The sequence below is a fragment of the Entelurus aequoreus genome, linkage group LG05 (genome assembly GCF_033978785.1).
Source record: "Entelurus aequoreus isolate RoL-2023_Sb linkage group LG05, RoL_Eaeq_v1.1, whole genome shotgun sequence".
Taxonomy (NCBI): domain Eukaryota; kingdom Metazoa; phylum Chordata; class Actinopteri; order Syngnathiformes; family Syngnathidae; genus Entelurus; species Entelurus aequoreus.
Genome location: NC_084735.1, coordinates 62,656,259 through 62,678,590, shown reverse-complemented (window position 1 = coordinate 62,678,590; position 22,332 = coordinate 62,656,259). Strand labels below are relative to the sequence as shown.

Here is a 22,332-nt window from a genome sequence, read left to right as displayed (position 1 = left end):
ATTTGTATTCATGCAGTTGGGCCTGGCACAGGCAGCGCTCGTGGAGATAAGATCAGAGTGTTCAGAGCCGAGAAGTCGTATGCTGTCACACAAGGGAAGTGGTACTTTGAATTTGAGGCTGTGACCGTTGGAGAAATGAGGGTGGGCTGGGCCCGACCCAGCGTCCGAGCTGACACTGAACTTGGTGCAGATGAGTGGGCCTACGTCTTCAACGGTTTTAAGGTGTGACTGAGGCAGAGTTGTAATTTTTGTGAAACATGGGTGCGTGTAAACCCACGTAAATCATTTTTATTTCCAGGCCCAAAGATGGCATGTGGGAAATGAGTCGTTTGGTCGTCAGTGGCAATCTGGTGATGTAGTGGGTTGTATGATTGACCTGACAGAGATGAACATCATGTTCACACTCAATGGAGAGATGTTGATCAGTGACTCAGGCTCTGAGATGGCCTTTAAGGACGTTGAAATAGGAGAGGGTAAGTCGAATAAAAAGTGATGACACAGACATGTATATTTGGACAAAGGTATTGGGACAAATGACCATTTTACCACAACAGTAGTGAAAATAGAAGAAGTGTTTGACTATGTTTGACTCATTTAGAGTGCTGCGCAATCCAAGAACATGATAAATAATATCTAACAATCAAACATAATTTATGTAGCAATTTTCAAGCACAAGCAAGTTGCAAAACAAAGTGCTTTACACCAGTAACAACAAAAAAACCCACACATGCACGCATGTACACACAGCCCTATTGACATTAACAAAACATGCCATGGCCCTGAGGATTGAGGAAAATTAATGTCCTAAAAAATTTTATGAACTAATAAATGAATACAAACATAAAATAGTGACAATAATAGAAGTAATAATAGCAATACATATAATAGGAAATAGGGCAGCACTGTGGCACTGTGGCACAGGGGTTGGTGCATGTGCCTCACTATACGAAGGTCCCGAGTAGTCCTGAGTTCAATCCCGGGCTCGGGATCTTTCTGTGTGGAGTTTGCATGTTCTCCCCGTGACTGCGTGGGTTCCCTCCGGGTACTCCGGCTTCCTCCCACCTCCAAAGACATGCACCTTGGGATAGGTTGAATGGCAACACTAAAATTGGCCCTAGTGTGTGAATGTGAGTTTGAATGTTGTCTGTCTATCTGTGTTGGCCCTGCGATGAGTTGGCGACTTGTCCAGGGTGTACGCCGCCTTCCGCCGAATGCAGCTGAGATAGGCTCCAGCACCCCCCGCTACCCCAAAAGGGACAAGCGGTAGAAAATGGATGGATGGATGGAAAGTAGGAAATTACAGAATTAAATTAAAAACCTAAAAATAATTTACAATTATTATTAAAAAGCCTGTTTAAAAAAAACAACACATCTAAATACCAATAATAAATATAATTAATAAAAAAATCTATAAAAATATTCTGGGAGAATTTAATTAAACCCCTGATTGATTATTTTTTTAATTATTAAGATGCATCATAAGATTATTGTCCATATGGTGTCTGAACCCATTTGTAGTATGCAATTACTGTACACATAATATGCTTATGGAACATCCCCAGGCTTCATACCTGTATGCAGTCTAGGCTTGTCCCAGGTTGGCCGCATCAACTTGGGTCAGAACGTCAGCAGCCTACGCTACTTTACTATCTGTGGTCTCCAAGAGGGATTTGAACCCTTTGCCATCAACATGAAAAGAGACATCACAATGTGGTTCAGCAAGAGCCTTCCCCAGTACATCAATGTACCGACTGATCACCACCACATTGAGGTGTCGTGTTACATTTCAGTGTCTTCTCATAGTTTTCACACTCAATTTATTTTCTCGCCGTGTTTCAAACTGTCAGTATCTATTTCCTTGTGTACATTCTAGGTGTCTCGTGTTGATGGGACTGTAGAAACGGCCCCTTGTCTCAAGGTGACCCACAAGACATTTGGATCCCAGAACGCCAACACAGATATGCTGTTCTTCAGGCTCAGCATGCCAGTGGAGTTCCACGAGACTTTCAAAGTCCCCGCAGGGACCACCCTCCTCACTCGTGCCCTCACCATCCCTGAGGATGAGGTGGTGGAGGTGGATCCCGACTCTGACTTTGAAATACTAAAAAAGTCAGCCACCCGCAAAGAACAGGAAGAAGAGAAGAAAGAACCATCTGTGCCTAAGGAGATACCTGCCATCAAGAATGGAGAGAACGAGAAGGACGCCTCAACTGAAAAAAGCAAGAAAAAAGGGTTAGTGTGGGCTCATGTTCGGTTACTTGAGGACTCCGTCTTGTCCTATAGAGTAATATTCATATTCTCATAATGTATTACAGATTCCTTTTCAAGGCCAAGAAGGCTGCATTAATAACTCCGCCACCTGTCGTTCCCACCATGCCCCGCTTAGTGGAAGATGTAGTGCCAGATGACAGGGATGATGTGGACATAATCCTCAACACCACTACGGTATTAGGTCATATTTAGAATCATGCACACTGGTACCTCGGTTTTTATTAGTAATCCGTTCCAAATGATTAGCTGAAGACCAATTTTTTTCCCATAAAAATATTGCAAATATATGATAAATAATTATAGTTTTACATGCATAAAACAAGGCAAAATACATATAAATGACGGATAAAATTGTTAAATTGACATTTAAAATCACCAGGGATGGGCACCGAAACCTGGTTCCATATTAGCACCGGTGACGGCGTAAGTAGTAGTACCCAGACCAATATAGTAAGTAGCCCCATACATGGCTTATTTTTCAGTAGTACTCATTAAAAACACAGAGACTTAGTCACTATTGTGTATTTGGTTATACTATAATCGAGGCATATGAAAGCCGAGGCACCACTATCCTATATTACAAATCTAGGTATTTACATGAAAGTGCTTTCCTTCCCAGTACTACTATTCCGTGCGAGTGGTTGCGGGCCAGGAACCGAGTGGAGTGTGGGTGGGCTGGATCACACCCGACTATCACCAGTATGATCCACATTTTGATCTCAACAAAGTGAGGAATGTAACGGTCACTGTAGGAGATGATAAAGGCAACATCCATGACAGGTAAATGTAAAGTATAACACAACATCATTTCGGAATGACAAAACTTTGCTCACTTGCTCTGCCACAGTATAAAACGCAGTAACTGCTACATGGTATGTGGAGGCGAGTTCAGCAGCTCTCAGCAGACCCGAGTCAGCCAAGAAGACTTTGTGATTGGCTGCCTCATCGATTTGGACACAGGACTCATGACCTTTACTGCTAATGGAAAGGAGATCAACACATTCTACCAGGTTATTTATCCTTTTGCATACAGTACAGTATATGGCCCAAAGTTCTGTGTATAGTTATTGTTGTTTAATAATGCAACTTGAATGTCTTTTAGGTGGAGCCCAACACAAAACTGTTTCCAGCAGTCTTTGTCCTGCCTTCTAGTCAAAATATGATACAGTTTGAGCTTGGCAAACTTAAGGTCAGCTCCAGTCTAAGTCATAAAATCCTCATCATAACAAAGTTTCAACTGTTTTCAACTGTGTACTTGACAGAACATTATGCCAATCTCCACGGCCATGTTCAGGAGTGAGCGCAAGAACCCAGTACCCCAGTGCCCTCCCCGACTGGATGTCCAAATATTAACCCCTGTCATCTGGAGCCGCATGCCCAACAACTTCTTGGCTCCAGACACAGGACGCATTAGTGAGAGACTGGGATGGCTTGTTCAGTGCCAGGAGCCACTCACTATGATGGCCCTTCATATTCCAGAAGAGAACAGGTCAGTGTCAGCGCACTTCAAAACACCTGCACATCTATAGAAAGCCAATACAATAGCTGGATCAAACAGGGGACACCTTAGTGCAGAAAGTGTGACCTAACTTCTAGTTACCAAGTAGTTCCAATTTATGCACATAATGAATATATCCTCCTGACAACCAGCATCCTCTGCAGTGGACATTTATGTTTTGCATAATATTAACATGTTTTCCCAAAATGTTTAACTCTAACAAAAGAAGTAGACCAAAAACAAATGTCCACTGGAGAGAATGCTGGATGCTAAATAGAAATGTTATACATTTTGCAGACCCACCAATCACACTTTAGTGTTTTTTTTTCAGGCAAACTTAGCGAGGGGTGTCCCAATTTGATTTTGATATCGCATAATCATTACAGGCGAAAATAAATTTTTTGTCTTCTATCTAAAATCTCCAAAATAAGCGCTCTAATAAGGGCAGTCCTTAGGCACCATAACTTGTGCAAAGATTGAAAGTCAATTAACAGCTAAATGTCCTCCAATAAGTACACAAATTTGGTCTTTTCTTGTATTTTAGTGAAGTAATTTACAAAATATAAACACGGTAAGTTATAGGCTACTAGCATATAGCAGCTACATATCACCTAAGCACACAATAACACCCAAGCTAGACATACTGCACGTAATAAGTGTCCTTAATTGAACAACATTGCAGTCTAAAGCACAGCACTCGTCAGTATAAACAAGTATCAAATAAGCATAGCTGCATTTTACTTACAGATACGAATGCTCCAAGGCAGAAGCGTATTTAAAAAATATCCAGTAACAAACGTGTCCGCATGATCTCAATGTGTCATGACTTAACTTAATGAATTATTGTGGGCATTAGGTGTTGCCAAAAAAACAATTACCGCGCCACCTGAAATTAAAGAGAGCAAAAGTCCAATCCAGACAGTTATTAATAAAAAGGTTAATGTTTTTCTGTTTGAATAATTTCACACCCGTCAAGTCCACACTACAAAATCATAAAAGTACATATGATTTGTGCTGATATTGTATAGGATTAATATGGGTATCGGCAGATTCTCTAGGCTCCAATATTGGTATTATATTGGAAATAGAAAAAATGTAACATTACATGCCTGAACTTAACCTTGTTGTGTCTTCCAGATGCATTGACATTCTGGAGCTGTCCGAACGTATGGACCTGCTGAAGTTCCACTATCACACTCTGAGGTTGTACGGCTCAGTGTGCGCTCTGGGCAACAACCGCGTGGCTCACGCTCTGTGCAGCCACGTGGATGAATCCCAGCTCTTCTACGCCATAGAGAGCACCTACCTTCCTGGACCAATGAGGAGTGGCTTTTATGACCTGCTCATCAGCATGCACCTCGAGTCTGCGAAAAGGAACCGACTGGGGACCAATAAGGAATTCATAGTTCCAATGTCTGATGAAACACGTAGTATCACCTTGTACTCTAACAAGTCACACGCTTTACCTGGTGTTGGTCTCACCACATGCCTGCGTCCCAAACTCCATTTTTCCTCCACTGGATTTGTTGGAACAAATCCTGACATCTACACGCTTAGTCCAGTAGTTCCTTTACAGGTAAATTATAAAATGGAGACAGCAGGCTGGAACTATCACCTCACCCATAATTTTCTTCATTTGCAGATACTTAAGACCAAAGCGCTAAACATGCTCATAGAGGCTGTGCAAGACGGTGGCCAAGCCATGAGAGATCCTGTAGGAGGTAGTGTTGAGTTCCATTTTGTTCCAATCCTTAAGCTCATCAGTACCCTCCTCATCATGGGCGTGTTTGATGACGAAGATGTCACTCACATCCTGAAGATGATTGAGCCAACTGTCTTCAGTGGTAAAAAGCCGGAGGAGCTTGTTGAGGAGGTCAGCAAAGTTAAGGAAGAGAAGGAACCTAAAGTTTCCTTGAAAGGTCAAGTGAAGAAAGACGAAGAACATGAGGATTTGCTGGAAGAGGAGGAGGAGTTTGATGATGATGGCCTTGGGGAAGAAGAGGAGGAAGAGGAAGAAGAATTGGAGGATGCAGAACCCATAATGCGACATGAAGAAATGGTTGACGAGACAGAGACGATAAATGGAGAGAAAGGAGCAGACGAAACGGAGAAGGAGATTAAACCTGGCGAGATCAGTGGTGAGGCTAAAAAGGAACATTTAGAACAAGGACTGTTCCAGATGAAGCTACCTGAGTCTGTCAAATTACAGGTATGCTGTGTTTCTCTACAAAAATCCATGCAATAAAACAATTATATGGTATTACTTACTTACCAACTTTTCTTATTCAGATGTGCACTCTGCTGCAGTATTTCTGTGACTGCGAGCTCCGCCACAGGGTAGAAGCTATCATTGCCTTTTCAGACCAACTAGTCAGCCGGATACAGTCCAACCAGAGGCAGAGGTACAATGAGCTGATGTTGGCTTTCACCATGAGTGCAGCCGAGACGGCACGCAAGACCCGTGAATTCCGATCACCACCACAAGAGCAGGTATATACAGTTTATATGTACACTCAGGGATGACATTTGGAATTGGGAGGATACAACTGGCTTGCGTACAGAGGGTGTGGTTTGAAGGAATTAGATGCATGTTTTAGACTAATATGAATGGGAAACAAATGATTCAATAATTATTTTTTTTCTAAGAAATAAGAAAATTAACAGAATAAAATAAATCAAGTTACTTTGTTGTTTCAAGATTGCATTATGATGTAGTTTAATGATGACCTTGTATGAACTGACTGGGAATCGAAACATGTCCGCTGGAACAAAAGGCTGAAAATCAAGCCATTGCGCTACTAGGAAATAGCCGATGCAAAGGCAATTTGTGTTCATATTACCTTAGCGCAAGTCTTAGTCAACACCACAAATACCTTTGACTGGAGCACTAGGCTCCTCTTGTTGGAATTTTTGATTTGCCTTACTTGTTTTTGATTCATATTCCACGTGGAGGCCAACTCAATCTTATCTCGCATGTGATCGCCGATTGGTCAGCCTCTGTGTACTGTCAATCATTGTCACGTTGGCAAGGCAGTGCCAGAAAGCCAATCAATGAGACTTTGGACAAGTTTCAGCCTGAGCCATTTTCCACCTGAAGCTTGTGTTTGACTTGTCTTCATTCAATAACGTAACATTATTTTTTGACGAGTGCAGGGGACAGACATATAAAGCTAAATTAGGGCCAAACGTTTGAAACTGAAAAATCTAGTTTTTCAGGCTCTGATCTTTTCTTTTTAGATTCAAATCCTTTTTTTCTTCCAGATTTAGACTTCGGGCCGAATTTCACATGGGGGCGTGTCATCAACTGAGAGCACAAGGCATCATGACTTACACCTTAGAAAAAAGGTTTCTTTCAGGGAGTGTAGGAAATAAACAGAAGCTAAAATATCAAAATATATGAAAGTTAAAAATAAAAATAAACCATTCGTTTAAAAGAATTACCAGAGTGAATCATATTTTTTTCAGCCTAAAAAAAGTGTGCACTTATTTTTATTTTAAATACTCTTTGTGTATTTTAAAAAAAATGTTTACAACAAAACTAAAAAGTACAAAATGTAGCTCCATACGGACAAAACCCGTTTACATCTATGCATACACTAAATTGTTCAGGCCTTATTTTTAGAACTGAAATGTAACCTCTTTTGTAGGTCAACATGCTCATGAACTTCAAGAACTGTGCTGAAGAGGAGGACTGCCCAGTTCCAGAAGAGGTCCGCGAAGATCTGCAAGCATTTCACAATGCTCTGCTGGAACATTGTGGTCAGTTCTGTTAGAGGCAGTACACCCACGGACGTCAGCATTCAAAATTGTCACTTTAAAGATCTGGTACTAAAGTGTATTCTTATTTAGGTGTCCATATTGAGGAAGAGGAACAAGAGGAGGTGGTGGATTATTCTCTGCGAGGACGACTGTTCCGTTTACTGGAAAGGGTGAAAAAAATCCGCCAGAAAAAGGTTGTAGAGGAGCCTGAACCTCAGGAAGATAAAAAACCATGTGAGATTTGTATTATGCCAACTGTTTAAAACATATTATTCCAACAGTATTATTATTTTATGCTTTACATTCTTTTGTCCCCAGCCACCCTCCAGGAGCTGATTTCCCATACTATGATCCATTGGGCTCAGGAGTCTTTTATTCAGAACCCGGAGCTTGTTCGTATGATGTTCAGCCTCCTCCACAGGCAATATGACGGACTGGGGGAGCTCATACGTGCCCTCCCCAAGGCTTACACCATCAATGCAGTCTCCATCCATGACACAATGGACCTGCTGGAGTGCTTGGGTCAGATACGTTCCCTGCTTATAGTCCAGATGGGTCCGGAAGAAGAAAGGCTCATGATTCAAAGCATTGGGTGATCAAACAATTCTGATCCTTCATATATTTTTACTATGTCAAATCACTGAACTCATTAATTTTTTGCATGAACATTCACCTTTAGGAATATTATGAGCAACAAAGTTTTCTATCAGCACCCAAACTTGATGAGAGCTCTGGGCATGCATGAAACGGTCATGGAGGTCATGGTCAATGTACTAGGCGGGGGAGACTCAAAGGTACTTATATTTTTATGATCAAATGTATATCCTTTGCATGTCTGAATATACTCAAAACTACTTTTTATTTGCTTTTCTTTTCACAGGAGATCAGGTTTCCCCGTGTGGTGACAAACTGTTGTCGCTTTCTGTGCTATTTCTGTCGCATCAGTCGCCAGAATCAGCGCTCTATGTTCGATCATCTCAGCTATCTGCTGCAGAACAGTGGCATCGGCCTTGGTGATTGAATTTCCCATGATGATTTATTTGCCTTAAGACAGGATGTTTTTAAAACTGAATATTATGCAATGTTCTGCAGGAATGCGAGGCTCCACCCCCTTGGATGTAGCCGCAGCCTCATGTATCGACAACAATGAACTTGCGTTGGCTCTACAAGAACAAGATCTTGAAATGGTAAAAGGCACCCGATATTTACTAATATGTCAGACGTGGCCGTACAGTATTTGATTGAAGTGATGTCTTTCAAGGTGGTGAAGTATTTAGCTGGATGTGGACTTCAGAGCTGCCCAATGCTCCTCTCCAAAGGTTACCCTGATATCGGCTGGAATCCATGCGGAGGAGAGAAATACCTTGATTTTCTTCGTTTCGCTGTATTTGTCAATGGTCTGTTTTGTGTTTTACTCTATAATTTATTACTTTTGTACTTTTTTAAACACCAACTCATGTCCCCCAGGAGAGAGCGTAGAAGAGAATGCCAACGTAGTCGTGCGCCTCCTCATCCGAAGGCCAGAATGCTTTGGTCCAGCCCTCAGAGGGGAAGGTGGTAACGGTCTCTTGGCTGCCATTGAAGAGGCCATCAAAATATCAGAGGATCCTGCAAGGGATGGTCCCAGTGTTAAAAAAGACAGGCGCTTTCCCATGTAAGATTTCACTGGTTGTGTTGAAAGAAGCAACATTCAATAATCACTCGTTAAGCAGCAGTCTTTTATTTGTAGGTTTGGAGGGGAGGAGCAACATGAAGAGAACAGGGTGCACCTTGGAAATGCCATCATGTCTTTCTACTCGGCCCTTATTGACTTGCTGGGGCGTTGTGCCCCAGAGATGCATGTAAGTAACTTCTCAAACAGGTAAGACAAAAAGGAAACTTTACTGAGTGACCAAGATGGTGTCTCTTGCAGTTGATCCAGGCTGGAAAAGGTGAGGCCCTGAGGATCCGAGCAATCCTAAGATCTCTGGTCCCTCTTGAGGATTTGGTGGGGGTCATCAGCCTTCCTGTTCAGATTCCATCTTTTGGGAAAGGTAACAGTGATTGCTCTCTTCTACTTTTATCCAGCCTATTTTTGGATAGTCTGTGGCTGTGATGTGATGTATTAAATATCATTATACTCTACTGATACAGTTTAGTTAGGGTTTATATTTTTTTCTATGGCCTTTTGACCATGTGATTCCATCTTTTTATTTCTATATTAGATTCCATGACTTCATAAAAGCAGGTTTATCTGATTGATGGCTATATGTAATGTGGTATTTCTTTTATGTCTTACTTAGACAACAGCATCATAGAACCAAAGATGTCAGCCAGTTTTGTACCAGATCACAAGGCTCCAATGGTCCTGTTCCTCGACAGAGTTTATGGTATTGATAATCAGGATTTCCTCCTCCATGTGCTGGAGGTGGGATTCTTACCAGACATGAGGGCTGCTGCCTCTCTTGACACAGTGAGATTTAACATACAACAATGTCCTCCATAACTGTTTTTTTATACTTCCACAATATTTTTTAACTGTTGTGTTTGCGGTCCACTAGGCTGCCTTCAGCACCACAGAGATGGCCCTAGCTCTGAACCGTTACCTGTGCTCTGCTGTGCTGCCGCTCATCACCAAGTGTGCACCACTCTTTGCAGGCAGCGATCACCGAGCTATAATGATTGACTCCATGTTGCACACAATCTACCGGCTGTCTCGTGGACGGGCCTTTACAAAGGCCCAAAGAGACATCATTGAGGAGTGCCTTATGGCTTTGTGCAAGTGAGAAAACTCAAGACAAATTTATGATGGCATTTCAAATTTTCTGTTTCTTAGTATGATGTTATCTGCGGTTATCTTCGCTGCAGGCATCTCCGCCCATCTATGCTTCAACATTTGCTACGACGACTGGTGTTTGATGTGCCCATTCTTAATGAGTTTGCCAAAATGCCACTGAAAGTAAGTGCATCTTTAGAACTCTAGAAAAAAATTCGAATCATAATCTTGACTCTTGACACTTGAGTCAATAATCCTAAAAACTCTAAAAGTATATTGAGGCATCACTCTTTCAATGAAAAAACTAAATATTTGTCTCATTCTGGATGGGTAAGCTATTTTTGTCTTAGCCCAAACATGGGTCTGACAGGACTTTATCCATAAGAATTTTGAAAATCAGAAAAGTAAGGATGTCATACTATAGCAGTGCCAGAAGAAAAAAAATATTTGCACTTACAAAGCATTTGACCAGATTCCTGTGATGTGATCTCTGTGATGTTATTTGCACAGCATAAGGGTTGCCATGATATGCTTTGATATATTAAGCAGTATCCTTAATGAATTACTTGTTATATTTTCAGCATTACTTAGCAGTCACACTATTTGTAATGGAACTGCAATTTGTTTTTCCTGTGTCCTGCAGCTGTTGACCAACCACTATGAACGTTGTTGGAAATATTACTGCCTCCCTAATGGTTGGGCCAATTTTGGTGTTTCATCAGAGGAAGAGCTGCACCTGACCCGCAAACTGTTCTGGGGCATCTTTGAGTCCCTTGCACACAAAGTACTGTAATGAAGCAACAGTTCTTAATCTCATAGTGTGTGCAGAGTAATGTTGTGTTTTTGTGATTTTCAGAAATTCGATGCAGAGATTTTTAAAATATCTATGCCATGTATTTGTGCCATCGCCGGCGCCATTCCCCCGGATTACGTAGACGCCAGCTATTCTTCCAAAACAGAAAAGAAGGCATCAGTTGATGCAGAGGGAAACTTTGATCCTAAACCAGTAGAGACCACAAAGTGAGCACAGAAGGATGTTTTTCACTTTTCTCTTTTTACTCTCGTTATATAACTTTCAAATTAACCAAAAATGTAATTGTCTCAAACAGCACCATAATCCCGGAAAGACTCGATGCCTTTATCAACAAATATGCTGAATATACACATGATAAATGGGCTTTTGAAAAGGTAAAACTTGTATTTATTACTGTAAATAATTGGATTATGTAGCGCATTTATATAAATGTGTTTTGGCTAGGTAATTTAATAGCTAGCATATATTCACTCACTCGCTACAAAGTAGTTACACTTGCACAATCTAAATAATGCCCAAACAAGATTTGTTTTTAAAAGTTCTGCCTCGGTGTTCCAGATCCAGAATAACTGGTCATATGGTGAAGTCCTAGATGAAAATGCAAAAACTCACCCCATGCTTAGACCATACAAGACATTCTCAGAGAAGGTATGGGTCCATTTACGTTATTTCGTATGTTTGTATTTCTGACAAACTGAGGCTGTTGCTTGCAGGACAAGGAGATATACCGTTGGCCCATTAAGGAATCCGTCAAAGCCATGCTGGCATGGGAGTGGACCTTAGACAAAGCCAGAGAGGAAGAAGAATCAGAAAAGAAGAAGGCGGCTTCACGGAAAATCTCACAGACGGCTCAGGTATGCAGCAGTAGGATACTTTAATGACATCACCATAGTTATATGTTGATAGTACAGGACAATTATTCCCTTAAAGGCAACCTACGACCCAAGTCATGGTTACAGTCCACAGCCTATTGACATCGCACACATGGCCCTTTCAAGAGACTTGCAGGTATTTTGAACTTCTAATCTTTGTATTATATAATACCATATGGTCTATATTAATATGATTTGTTCTGTCCAGTCTATGGCGGAGCAGCTGGCAGAAAATTACCATAACACCTGGGGTAGGAAGAAGAAGCTTGAGCTACAAGCCAAAGGTACACCATTTATCAAAATAAGGTTCCGCTTTTTTTTTTCTTTTTTTTTTTTTGGCTTTCTTTAATGGTATTTTTTCTATTCTATGCAGGTGGTGGGACACATCCTCTCCTGGTTCCATATGACACCCTGACTGCAAAAGAAAAGGCACGAGACAGAGAGAAGGCCTATGAGCTTCTCAAATTCCTGCAGCTAAATGCATATGCGGTCACAAGGTAGCAATACATGCGTACACAACAGAGAATTTAGCAGAGCACAATTATATATGTTTTATATTTACTTGCATATGGTTTATAGAAACAATCTGTATTCCTCTGGCAAAATATCCTCAGATAGCCTTTCTATTTAGATGGCAAACCATGATTAGAGCGCTGGAGATTACCTTTTGTCTCATCACACTGCGTGCAATATAGACAGGCATGGTTATGCAATTGTTATTACAGTGATTGAAAAGGTCACATAATTTTGACAAGACAAAAGAAAAATCTTTTTAGGCTCATATTGGACCTCCTAAATACCAACTGAATTAAAGTACTACACAGCCACAATACATTGCTATTACTGTACTGACGCAAAAATAAGATGACCCTGAATATTATATGATCCCTCTTTTCGAGACTTGTTTTTGACAAGACAAAATAAAAAACATTTTAAAACTCATCTTTCGAATAACAGCCATTTAGCAGCTGGTAGATATCAGGTTTAAAGGAAAACTGACCTTTTTTTTAGTGTTTTGCCTATTGTTCACACAATCCTAATGAGAGACAAGAAGACAAAACCATTTTTTTTTGCATTTTAATTTGTGACACCCATTTTCCGCATTTTGCAAGCGTTTTTTATCTTTTTAAGGATTCTAAAAAAGACGTTTGTTTTTGTCCCTCATAAAGATTATGAACGATTGGCAAAATTCTAAAAAAAAGTGCAGTTCCCCTTTAACAGTTGTTTGATGGATCTTCTTCACTGATCATCATTATCTTATAACATCATATTTCCTCCTCTGTTTGTTTGTTAACTTGCACAACATTTGAGACACCTCTACTGAGTGTCTGTGTTGCAGCTACATCTCTTCAAGTCAAGTGACAGGAAGAAAAGCTCTGACTCACTTATGAAGAAGTTATTTGGCACCCCCTGTTCTTTTGCATTTATAAATCTTTATATGTCAAATATAAGACAGCCTGTCTTTTTGAGGAAAATATATAGTCATTTTACATGACATTATATTAACAGAGTAGTAGTCACGCTTAGAAAAGATTGGCTGAGGAGTTGAGTAACTGTAAAGAAATAGAAAAAATTACTTCTGTTTTCCCCAAACCTGTATATTTTACTTCTCATCAGGGGCCTGAAAGACATGGAATCTGACATTTCTTCCATAGAGAAAAGATTTGCTTACGGCTTCCTGCAGAAGCTGCTGAAATGGATGGAAATTGCCCAGGAGTTTATCGCTCATCTCGGTACTGAGAGGCAAAGATTCAGAATAGATTGTCTCGCATGCAATGCAGTGGTCATAGTCTAGGTGAATGTATTTATATGACAGTTCCTTTACAATGTGTGTTCCAGAGGCTGTAGTAAGCAGCGGACGGGTAGAAAAGTCTCCTCATGAACAGGAAATTAAATTCTTTGCAAAGGTTTGACTAATGTTTACTGTGATCTTGTCTTGATTTACCATCTTAACTAAATGTGAGAGACCTACTCTTTCAGATCCTGATGCCTCTGATTAACCAGTATTTCAAAAATCACTGCCTCTACTTCTTGTCCACGCCTGCTAAAGTCCTGGGTAGTGGTGGCCATTCGTCCAATAAGGAAAAAGAGATGATTGCAAGGTGAGGGTTCTTTTACTACACACGTCTTATGTATTCTTTACATTTCCACTCTTTCACATTTCATCATCGTTCTGTGTTTATGTGTATTCTTTCTCTTCTCTTGCATTTGTTTCCTGTGTTCCTTTCCTTCTATTCCTTAGTATCTTCTGTAAAATGTCCTCTCTGGTGAGACACAGAGTTTCTCTCTTTGGTAAGCTGATGGTTTCCCCCCCACAAACCTGAAACGGCGGTGTAAAATCTCTTAATATAGAATTATACGTGTATGTGCAGGAACGGACGCAGCAGCCATTGTTAACTGTCTTCACATTCTGGCCCGATCATTGGATGCAAGGTTAAGTAAATATAAGTACATGCATTCAATGCAATTGATTTGTTTTCTTTAACATTCTTTGTTTGTATTTAGAACCGTAATGAAGTCCGGCCCTGAGATTGTTAAAGCTGGCTTGAGATCATTCTTTGAGAGTGCTGCTGATGATATTGAGAAGATGGTGGAGAACCTTAAACTGGGCAAAGTGTCAAAAGGCAATCAGGTACTAGATACACAAAGGTAGTGGGACACACCTCATGATTGATACATTAATCATTCGGGTTGGACTGAATTTTTTTGTATCATACCAAGACTATTCGTAGAATTTGGTCAATGATTTCAGTTTCCATAAAGATATCAACTATTATTGTGTGATTCTGCAAAACATTTACATTTTTACTTGAATGGCAAAGAATCCAAATACTGTTGCCCATACATAATGTATAATACCGTTTATGAATTGGGTTTTATACAACTTTTCCTGACAGCAAGTGAAAGGTGTTTCCCAGAACATCAACTACACAACCATTGCTTTGCTCCCAGTGCTCACTTCCCTGTTTGATCACATCGCCCAGCACCAGTTTGGAGATGATGTCATCCGTGAGTTCATTTACATGATAATTTCAAATGTGTCCCTTCCTTATTACTGTACATCGCTGGCGTCTGTTGCTTGCACACAGTGGATGACCTGCAGATGTCGTGCTATCGCATCATGTGTAGCATCTACTCCCTTGGGACCGTCAAGAATCCACATGTTGAGAGGTACCAGAGAGACTGCATGCGTTTCATTTTAAAACCCTGAAAGACTTGACTTTACCCTTGATATTTACAGACAGAGGCCAGCTCTTGGAGAGTGTTTGGCTCACCTGGCAGCAGCTATGCCAGTGGCCTACTTGGAGCCCCATCTAAATGAATTCAACGCTTTCTCTGTCTACACCACAAAGACCCCAAGAGAAAGAGCTAGTAAGTTTTCTCAACCGGTGCAAAGGTTTTATGTGAAATTGAAGAAAAAAAACTGAGTTAAAAAAAACTTTCCTCTCCATTGAAAGTTTTGGGCCTCCCTAATGAAGTCCAGGAGCTTTGTCCAGATATACCAGAGCTGGATTCCCTTCTGAAAGAGATTGGAGACTTGGCAGAGTCGGGGGCCCGCTATACAGAAATGCCTCATGTAATTGAGATAACTTTACCCATGCTGTGTAACTACTTGCCCCGCTGGTGGGAACGAGGATCCGAGAACTTCCTTGAGCTGGAAGGTCAACTCTGTACTGCGGTTACATCAGAACACCTCAATCAGTTGCTTGGCAGCATTATGAAAATTGTCGTCAACAACCTGGGTATTGATGAAGCCTCCTGGATGAAGAGGTTGGCTGGTGAGCAAGTTTTTACTTTATTGATGTGCCAGACAAACGCAGTATTGGAAAGGTTGCTCATAGATGTGAGATGACTTCATTTCTCCCTTTTCCCAGTTTTTTCACAACCCATTGTGAGCCGGGCCAAACCTGAGATGCTCAAATCTCATTTCATACCGACGATGGAGAAGCTGAAAAAGCGTACATCAAAGGTAGTGGCAGAGGAAGACCATTTGCGGATGGAGGGAAAATCAGAGGGTGATGAGGAAGACGGCACTATTCGAGATGAGTTTGCTGTCCTCTGCCGAGACCTGTATGCTCTGTACCCACTTCTCATCCGCTATGTGGACAATAACAGGTACCTGAGTGAGACATTTACAGATACTAAAGATGTCTTGAACCTAATCTTGGGATTGGATCGCGGACCGATATTTGCCTTTTTATTAATCGGTGGATTAGCTGTGTCCCAGTGTTTTCATGACTAAAGATTGTACTCATGTGAACGATTCCTTCAAAAACGATGCACACTCAGGGAGACAGAATTACATTCTTGCATTCCTTGTGACACACATGCAGGAGTTGCATGAGTTTCAGGGGGATGCATGTCTTGCCAGAAAACCGTCGTGAATTTGAGAGAAAGCTGCAAAGAACGCGTCATCTATCCACTGAGTGTTGCCGCCAAGATACCAATCCTCACCGCCATGGTGGAAAATAAACTAAGCTGGAGGACCAGAGGAAAAGGAATGGTTAAGCATTTTACAAACACACTGAGCAGGATGACACAAGAAGCTAAGGCTTCAATGTAAAAAAAGTTGATGATCGATCCATATGTTGATTCTATCGATAACTAAGTAAGTAAGTCTTTAGGTACAGGAAGACTTAGAGGGAAAAACCCAAATGATTCAAATGGAAGCCAATTGTGGTTTTGCTTTGTTTTGTTATTGGGATAAAATTATGTAGCATTCAATACCACACATTTAATACACATTTAATACATCATCTGATTTACAACAATACTAGCACATTTTTAATATTATAGGATACGCATTGTAAAATGTGTTTTTGTGTTTATTTTAGTTACTTAGTTTGAAATATTTTAAGTTCAGGAATTCATCATCATAGGATGATGAATCAATCAGGACAATCAGGACTCAAAATCAGATTTTATCTGAGGCCAAAAAATCAGATGGGGATGAGGCCAAAAATGTTGATTGTGACATCCCTAAGAGATACACAAGTCTTGCACAAGTTGGACCCTGTCGTAAGAATTTATTCACATTCACTAAAGAAATTAAGGAAAATGTATGACTTCATGATCAATTGAAGTAATTTAATGTGTCACAGGGCGAGATGGCTGACTTGCCCTGACCCCGATGCTGAGGAGCTGTTCCGCATGGTTGGTGAGGTCTTCATATTCTGGTCTAAATCTCACGTGAGTGCACACAATTAGCGTTAGATAATATACTATAAATGCTTTACTTACAGTATGGTCTGGGTGTTTATGTGCTTGACCTGCAAAGAGGAAAAGTTCCATTAATTGGAAAGACATTATTTCTGAAACTCATTCTATATAACTTTTTTTTAAAATATGATTTGCATTGCATGAGAAAGTATAAAGGAAAACGTTCTTGTTGACTACATGGACATTTATCAATAAGTATCCCGCACAACACAGTAGCAGCAGAACAAATGTTTTAATTCAATAACTTGCGGTTGTTTTGGTTGTTTGAAACATTAACAGTAGTAACTATTTATGTGGATGTGTTACTGTACGTTCAGTATGCTTGTGCTCTCTGACGCCACTGCAGAACTTCAAGCGAGAGGAGCAAAATTTTGTGGTGATGAATGAGATCAATAACATGTCATTCCTCACTGCTGACAGCAAGAGTAAAATGAGCAAGGTGAGTACTTGGACATGGTCGGTAAAGCTGCTACAATGTTTATCCATTATTTCTCGTACAGATTTGAACAAATATGTATATGTATTTTCCACGGCAATATTTGAACAGCATATTAGTCCAGTTGTACATACTTTACTATAAATCATGACCATAATTGTACAGATTTTTAAATATGTCTACATATTATATTGCAGGTTGCTTCATTATTATTATTATTATATTTCATTGTTATTGGTTTAGTTTGTGAATATCCCCTACTGCTGTTTTTTCTGAAGGTTTGATGGAACGATTTACAAACGAAAGCAGCTATGTTAACAATATTCTCTCTTTGACTGTCCCTTTTTGTCCTCATCTGTTGGGTTGCGGCTGGGTATTCCAGGGCGGGGACTCAGAGGTTAGACCTTGTTCTTGCACGACCGCTGTGCTGACCGCATGGCACCTCACTTTGGGGGAGCTTTTCATCAACCTCCCCAGCACACTGGCACATCTGATCCTCAACATTTCCTAATGCATACACACAAATATATACTGTATACTTGCAATATATGGACAGACAGTATTGAGACACACTTCTTATTACCGGTAATTAATCAGTCCCTGTTTGGACTTTACCCTGAGTAGTTGCATTTGTTACAGCCATTATGTCCTTAAAGGCATGCTTGGATTAGTTTGGTGCAGAAGAATTTAATGTTCTTCTGGATGAATTGACAAAAAAAATCTCACAACATGCTCCAAAATATTGTGAAGTCTTTCTAGAAGAGTGGAACATACATGTTCCTCCATGTAGTTGTAATGGCCTCATGTCCCAATACATCTGTTCATATAGTAGACTTAGATGCACGTATAGAGTAACATGCACATTGCATACCGACAGGCATGGCCTGACACGCCTTAAGTCATGAAACTTTTCCAGCACAGGCAGCTGTGTCCATTTTGTCAGTTGAGATATTGTCATTGCTATAAATACTAACTTATTTGTATTAATAGACTGTGCAAATCCTTGACAAAACAGCTAAGGTTTGGTTCTGTTTACAGCATGTATAGCCTGTAAACTGATACACTATGACTGTATGATAGAAAAACATGCACACTACTTTTTTAGAGGATCACCGGACATCGGGCAGTCCTTGCTCGGTCCTGCCAGTGTGTGAGGGGGGGAGTCTGGAGACGTTTGATGAAAGTACTGAGCTGTAGAGTTGGGCTCATGGCACTGGACTTTGCACCAAGCCCACAGTGGCAGTGAGAGCACAGTGCCATCATGCTGTCAGTTTGCTCTCTGTTGATCTTAGTTAAGTTGGAGTCTTCTAGAATGTCTCTTGTTTCCTTTTCTATTGGGTGGGTTGACTTGTAGCTAGTGTAATGCAGCTTTCGACGGGGATGTTAGCCTTCTCTGTGCTCTTTCTTCTCTCCTCCCTGGAAAGGCCATGAGGCCTCATGGTTTAGTTTCCCATCAACTCCTTCCAGTATGCGAACCCACTAACACACTTGAGGCTTAACATGACTGAGGCCTTTCCCCATTGAGACAGCTTTAGGGCTGCCATGTTAGAATGCGCTCCAAGTGTTCATGGGTTTAACCAATACATTAATTCACACTTAATGTCTAAACCTTTGCAGCTTTTTTTCCTTGAAACTATTCTTCCATAACACACTTGCATCAGAAAAAAAAGTCAAGACATAGCTGATGCACTTACAGTACAGTATAATATACTGTATCTAAGGCACATTTTTATTGTTTAAAGATGACAATATTAAGCAAATGATAAAGTGTATAAAAGATTTAACTTTCTCAACATTAGGTAAACTTGTACAAAGCTGTGTCAAAAATATCTGCCCTCACAACATTAAAGGGGACCTATTATGTTTTATAATCTGCATTTAAAATTACTAATTGATGTCCACATAATACATGTTGGATATGCTTTGATGCAAAATTTTGCGTAAAATTTCCTCTACAGTCACTTTTATAACCCGTTTTTTGAGTCTGTCTGCAAGATGTTCGATTCTGGAGGCTTTCCTAGATTGCAAATAAAACCACGGCCAATCCTCTACAAAAGTATCTTTTGAAAATGTACTGTATAAATATATATCTTGAGACTGTATCCATTTCGATACATAGTTGAAAATAAACATTACACAGAATCACCTGGACACAACATAAGGTACACCTGCACACTCACATTCAGATTCAAACTTGCATTAAAAAAAAGTTGCTTTTAGCAGCATTTATGTTACTTGATTTCGCACGTCGGCATTATTATACGCAGGAGGCGATTAGATGAAAATAATACTTTTTTTCTACCTTTTTTTGTGTTCCTCATAGACTGCTTTGGAATTGTTTAACACGAACATTCAACAATGTGAGAACATTAATAAGTCACTAAAGAAGAAATTCACCATAGGTCCTCTTTAATAATGGATTGTAAGACAGAAATAAATAATTTAAATTGTTCAAAAGATGTGTAGGTATTGAAATGAATCAGTCCTATATGATTGCAAGCCCCAACCATCACAGTGAAAATAAAGTAAAAGCCCATTTTCATTTCAATAGGGCAAAACTAAGGTTATATGTGCACTCACATTTTTACAATGGACTTTAGACTAATTTGTTTTACTATATATGTTCCTTATTAATATGGTTCCTAAGATAGTTTGAACTTGTAAGTATATATTCTATAATGAGAAGTTCCCTGACAATTCTAGATAACATACAGTGCATACTGTAACCCAAATTAAATTGTGCTTTTTATAATCTTACATGCATTTGCACATAAATTGAGATCCCAGAAAAAGCATTATTCAAAAGGCCTTAATACAGAAACAGGAAAGGAGTGCAGGAGGCAAGCACAGGGACAAGCTGTGTTTTATTAACAGCCAGCAACTACTTACAAAGTAACCAAATTCATTGTGTTACAATATCGTCACCTTCAACTTCTTCCATTTTCTACAGCAATTGCCATGCAGGGAATGCTTAATCATTGTCATTCTGCTCACCATTTGCTGAATGTGTTTTTTACTAATACTTTCATTGCATGCTTTGTCAAACCATTTTTACAGCTCAAAATTCCTTTAATTCTCACTGTTGTTCAGCTCCACTTTCACAAAGCCAGCTATACCCTCACTTTGCCCCCACACTTTTATCACACCCTGTACTTACCACACTGAGCTCAGAGAAATGTGTTTTTTGTTTTGTTGAGTCATATTTAGTCAGCTCCATTTTGACAATACAACATTTAATCTCTTCCTGGGTTTGTCTGGCTATTTGTAGGGTAACGTTATTTTATAATAAACAGTCTTCAGCGCTTTGAATATCATTCAGCAAAATAAACAATCACCCAGTAATGGAGGGCTTTTATTGACTCTGGCGTGTTTAGTACCCAGTAGTGTCATCTGTAAAACGTTATGAGATACTGTGAATACTTGCCCATACTTTTTGTCAGGGTGGGGGCTCGGATGCAGAGCGTACCAAAAAGAAGAAACGGGGGGATCGCTACTCGGTGCAGACTTCTCTCATTGTGGCCGCTTTGAAGAAGATGCTCCCCATAGGCCTCAACATGTGCTCTCCTGCTGACCAGGAGCTCATCAACCTGGCCAAGATCCGATACTCATTGGTAAATTCACTCCCGGCAATGTATACAAACAACAATTAATTGGTTTTTTTTACCCTTCAGAGGGACACTGATGAGGAAGTGAGAGAGTTCCTGCAGAACAATCTTCACCTGCAGGGAAAGGTCTATTTCCATGATGTGCATTGCAAGAGTGTGGAGTCGGGATCAATCAGGGTTCTCAAACTTCTGCCTCCCTGTGCTGTGGACAGGTGGACAACCCATCAATGCGTTGGCAGATGGCCCTCTACAAAGAAATGGCGGGAAAGGCTGAGGATGCTGATTCGCCAGAAAAAGTGGTCAAGAGAGTGCAGGAGGTCTCCGCCGTCCTCTATCATCTTGAAGTGGTGCGCAGCCATTCCTTACTCACATTCAAACTCATTTTAGCAAGTTGTCAGATGTTATTTTCATGGCTTTAATTCGTTTACAGACTGAGCACCCATTTAAATCCAAGAAGATGGTGTGGCATAAATTGTTGTCGAAGCAGAGACGCAGGGCTGTTGTTGCTTGCTTCAGAATGACACCACTGTACAACATCCCAAGGTAATCACTACTCTCACTTGCCCTAACATACTGTACTAATAACCCAAATACTATAACTGTCAAAATGAACAAGTTAACTCATGTAATTATTCACAAAAAAATTGTGCATTAATCATGTACAGAATAATCATGTAATTTATTTTGACCATACAAGCCCTTTTATCTTAACTGCTACATGGTCAGTGATCAGATCAATGCATACAACTGGGGTGCTCACTGGCAGATTTCACTCCTAAATTCAGCCGGAAAGAACTTTAGGTAAAACTGTTAACAAGTTTTGTGCAAATAAATTACATGCATTCAAGTAAAATATTTTAAAACATTCCTGAATGACATTCTGACAATAGAATAGCATTTGTGTACAGATATCAAGGTTAATTCTTAGCTATTTTCAATTATGCAAGCGAGTACTCACCTTTTATTAATCATGATTAATCCAAATTCCAAATGTGATTAATCCGATTTAAAAAAAATATCATTTCACAGCCCAACTAAAAACATGAAGTACAATTTTTGGATCAAAATAATTGTTGTTTTGTTTCGAACATGCATGTAAGGA

At 40.1% G+C, this 22,332-nt stretch overlaps 1 protein-coding gene across 1 annotated transcript in view; it reads left to right on the top strand.

The window, feature by feature from the left end:
* Positions 1-22,332, top strand: part of LOC133650860 (ryanodine receptor 1-like) — a 62,758-nt gene that overhangs the window by 13,829 nt on the left and 26,597 nt on the right. The window contains exons 27-76 of the mRNA XM_062048573.1: positions 17-222; positions 299-473; positions 1,563-1,771; positions 1,874-2,232; positions 2,316-2,445; positions 2,891-3,051; positions 3,119-3,281; positions 3,374-3,460; positions 3,534-3,760; positions 4,907-5,345; positions 5,412-5,978; positions 6,059-6,259; positions 7,417-7,528; positions 7,619-7,762; positions 7,847-8,120; positions 8,208-8,322; positions 8,409-8,541; positions 8,621-8,715; positions 8,790-8,925; positions 8,996-9,182; positions 9,258-9,369; positions 9,441-9,561; positions 9,811-9,980; positions 10,069-10,289; positions 10,376-10,466; positions 10,927-11,067; positions 11,140-11,303; positions 11,393-11,471; positions 11,656-11,745; positions 11,811-11,951; positions 12,028-12,105; positions 12,178-12,253; positions 12,343-12,466; positions 13,587-13,702; positions 13,809-13,876; positions 13,950-14,071; positions 14,212-14,261; positions 14,342-14,402; positions 14,475-14,601; positions 14,867-14,978; positions 15,059-15,140; positions 15,211-15,341; positions 15,428-15,748; positions 15,845-16,085; positions 17,072-17,159; positions 17,536-17,628; positions 21,066-21,236; positions 21,297-21,356; positions 21,443-21,577; positions 21,661-21,773. Of these exons, the coding sequence (XP_061904557.1) occupies positions 17-222; positions 299-473; positions 1,563-1,771; positions 1,874-2,232; positions 2,316-2,445; positions 2,891-3,051; positions 3,119-3,281; positions 3,374-3,460; positions 3,534-3,760; positions 4,907-5,345; positions 5,412-5,978; positions 6,059-6,259; positions 7,417-7,528; positions 7,619-7,762; positions 7,847-8,120; positions 8,208-8,322; positions 8,409-8,541; positions 8,621-8,715; positions 8,790-8,925; positions 8,996-9,182; positions 9,258-9,369; positions 9,441-9,561; positions 9,811-9,980; positions 10,069-10,289; positions 10,376-10,466; positions 10,927-11,067; positions 11,140-11,303; positions 11,393-11,471; positions 11,656-11,745; positions 11,811-11,951; positions 12,028-12,105; positions 12,178-12,253; positions 12,343-12,466; positions 13,587-13,702; positions 13,809-13,876; positions 13,950-14,071; positions 14,212-14,261; positions 14,342-14,402; positions 14,475-14,601; positions 14,867-14,978; positions 15,059-15,140; positions 15,211-15,341; positions 15,428-15,748; positions 15,845-16,085; positions 17,072-17,159; positions 17,536-17,628; positions 21,066-21,236; positions 21,297-21,356; positions 21,443-21,577; positions 21,661-21,773 (7,819 nt within the window). The remainder of the gene's footprint in view (positions 1-16; positions 223-298; positions 474-1,562; positions 1,772-1,873; positions 2,233-2,315; positions 2,446-2,890; positions 3,052-3,118; positions 3,282-3,373; positions 3,461-3,533; positions 3,761-4,906; positions 5,346-5,411; positions 5,979-6,058; positions 6,260-7,416; positions 7,529-7,618; positions 7,763-7,846; positions 8,121-8,207; positions 8,323-8,408; positions 8,542-8,620; positions 8,716-8,789; positions 8,926-8,995; positions 9,183-9,257; positions 9,370-9,440; positions 9,562-9,810; positions 9,981-10,068; positions 10,290-10,375; positions 10,467-10,926; positions 11,068-11,139; positions 11,304-11,392; positions 11,472-11,655; positions 11,746-11,810; positions 11,952-12,027; positions 12,106-12,177; positions 12,254-12,342; positions 12,467-13,586; positions 13,703-13,808; positions 13,877-13,949; positions 14,072-14,211; positions 14,262-14,341; positions 14,403-14,474; positions 14,602-14,866; positions 14,979-15,058; positions 15,141-15,210; positions 15,342-15,427; positions 15,749-15,844; positions 16,086-17,071; positions 17,160-17,535; positions 17,629-21,065; positions 21,237-21,296; positions 21,357-21,442; positions 21,578-21,660; positions 21,774-22,332) is intronic.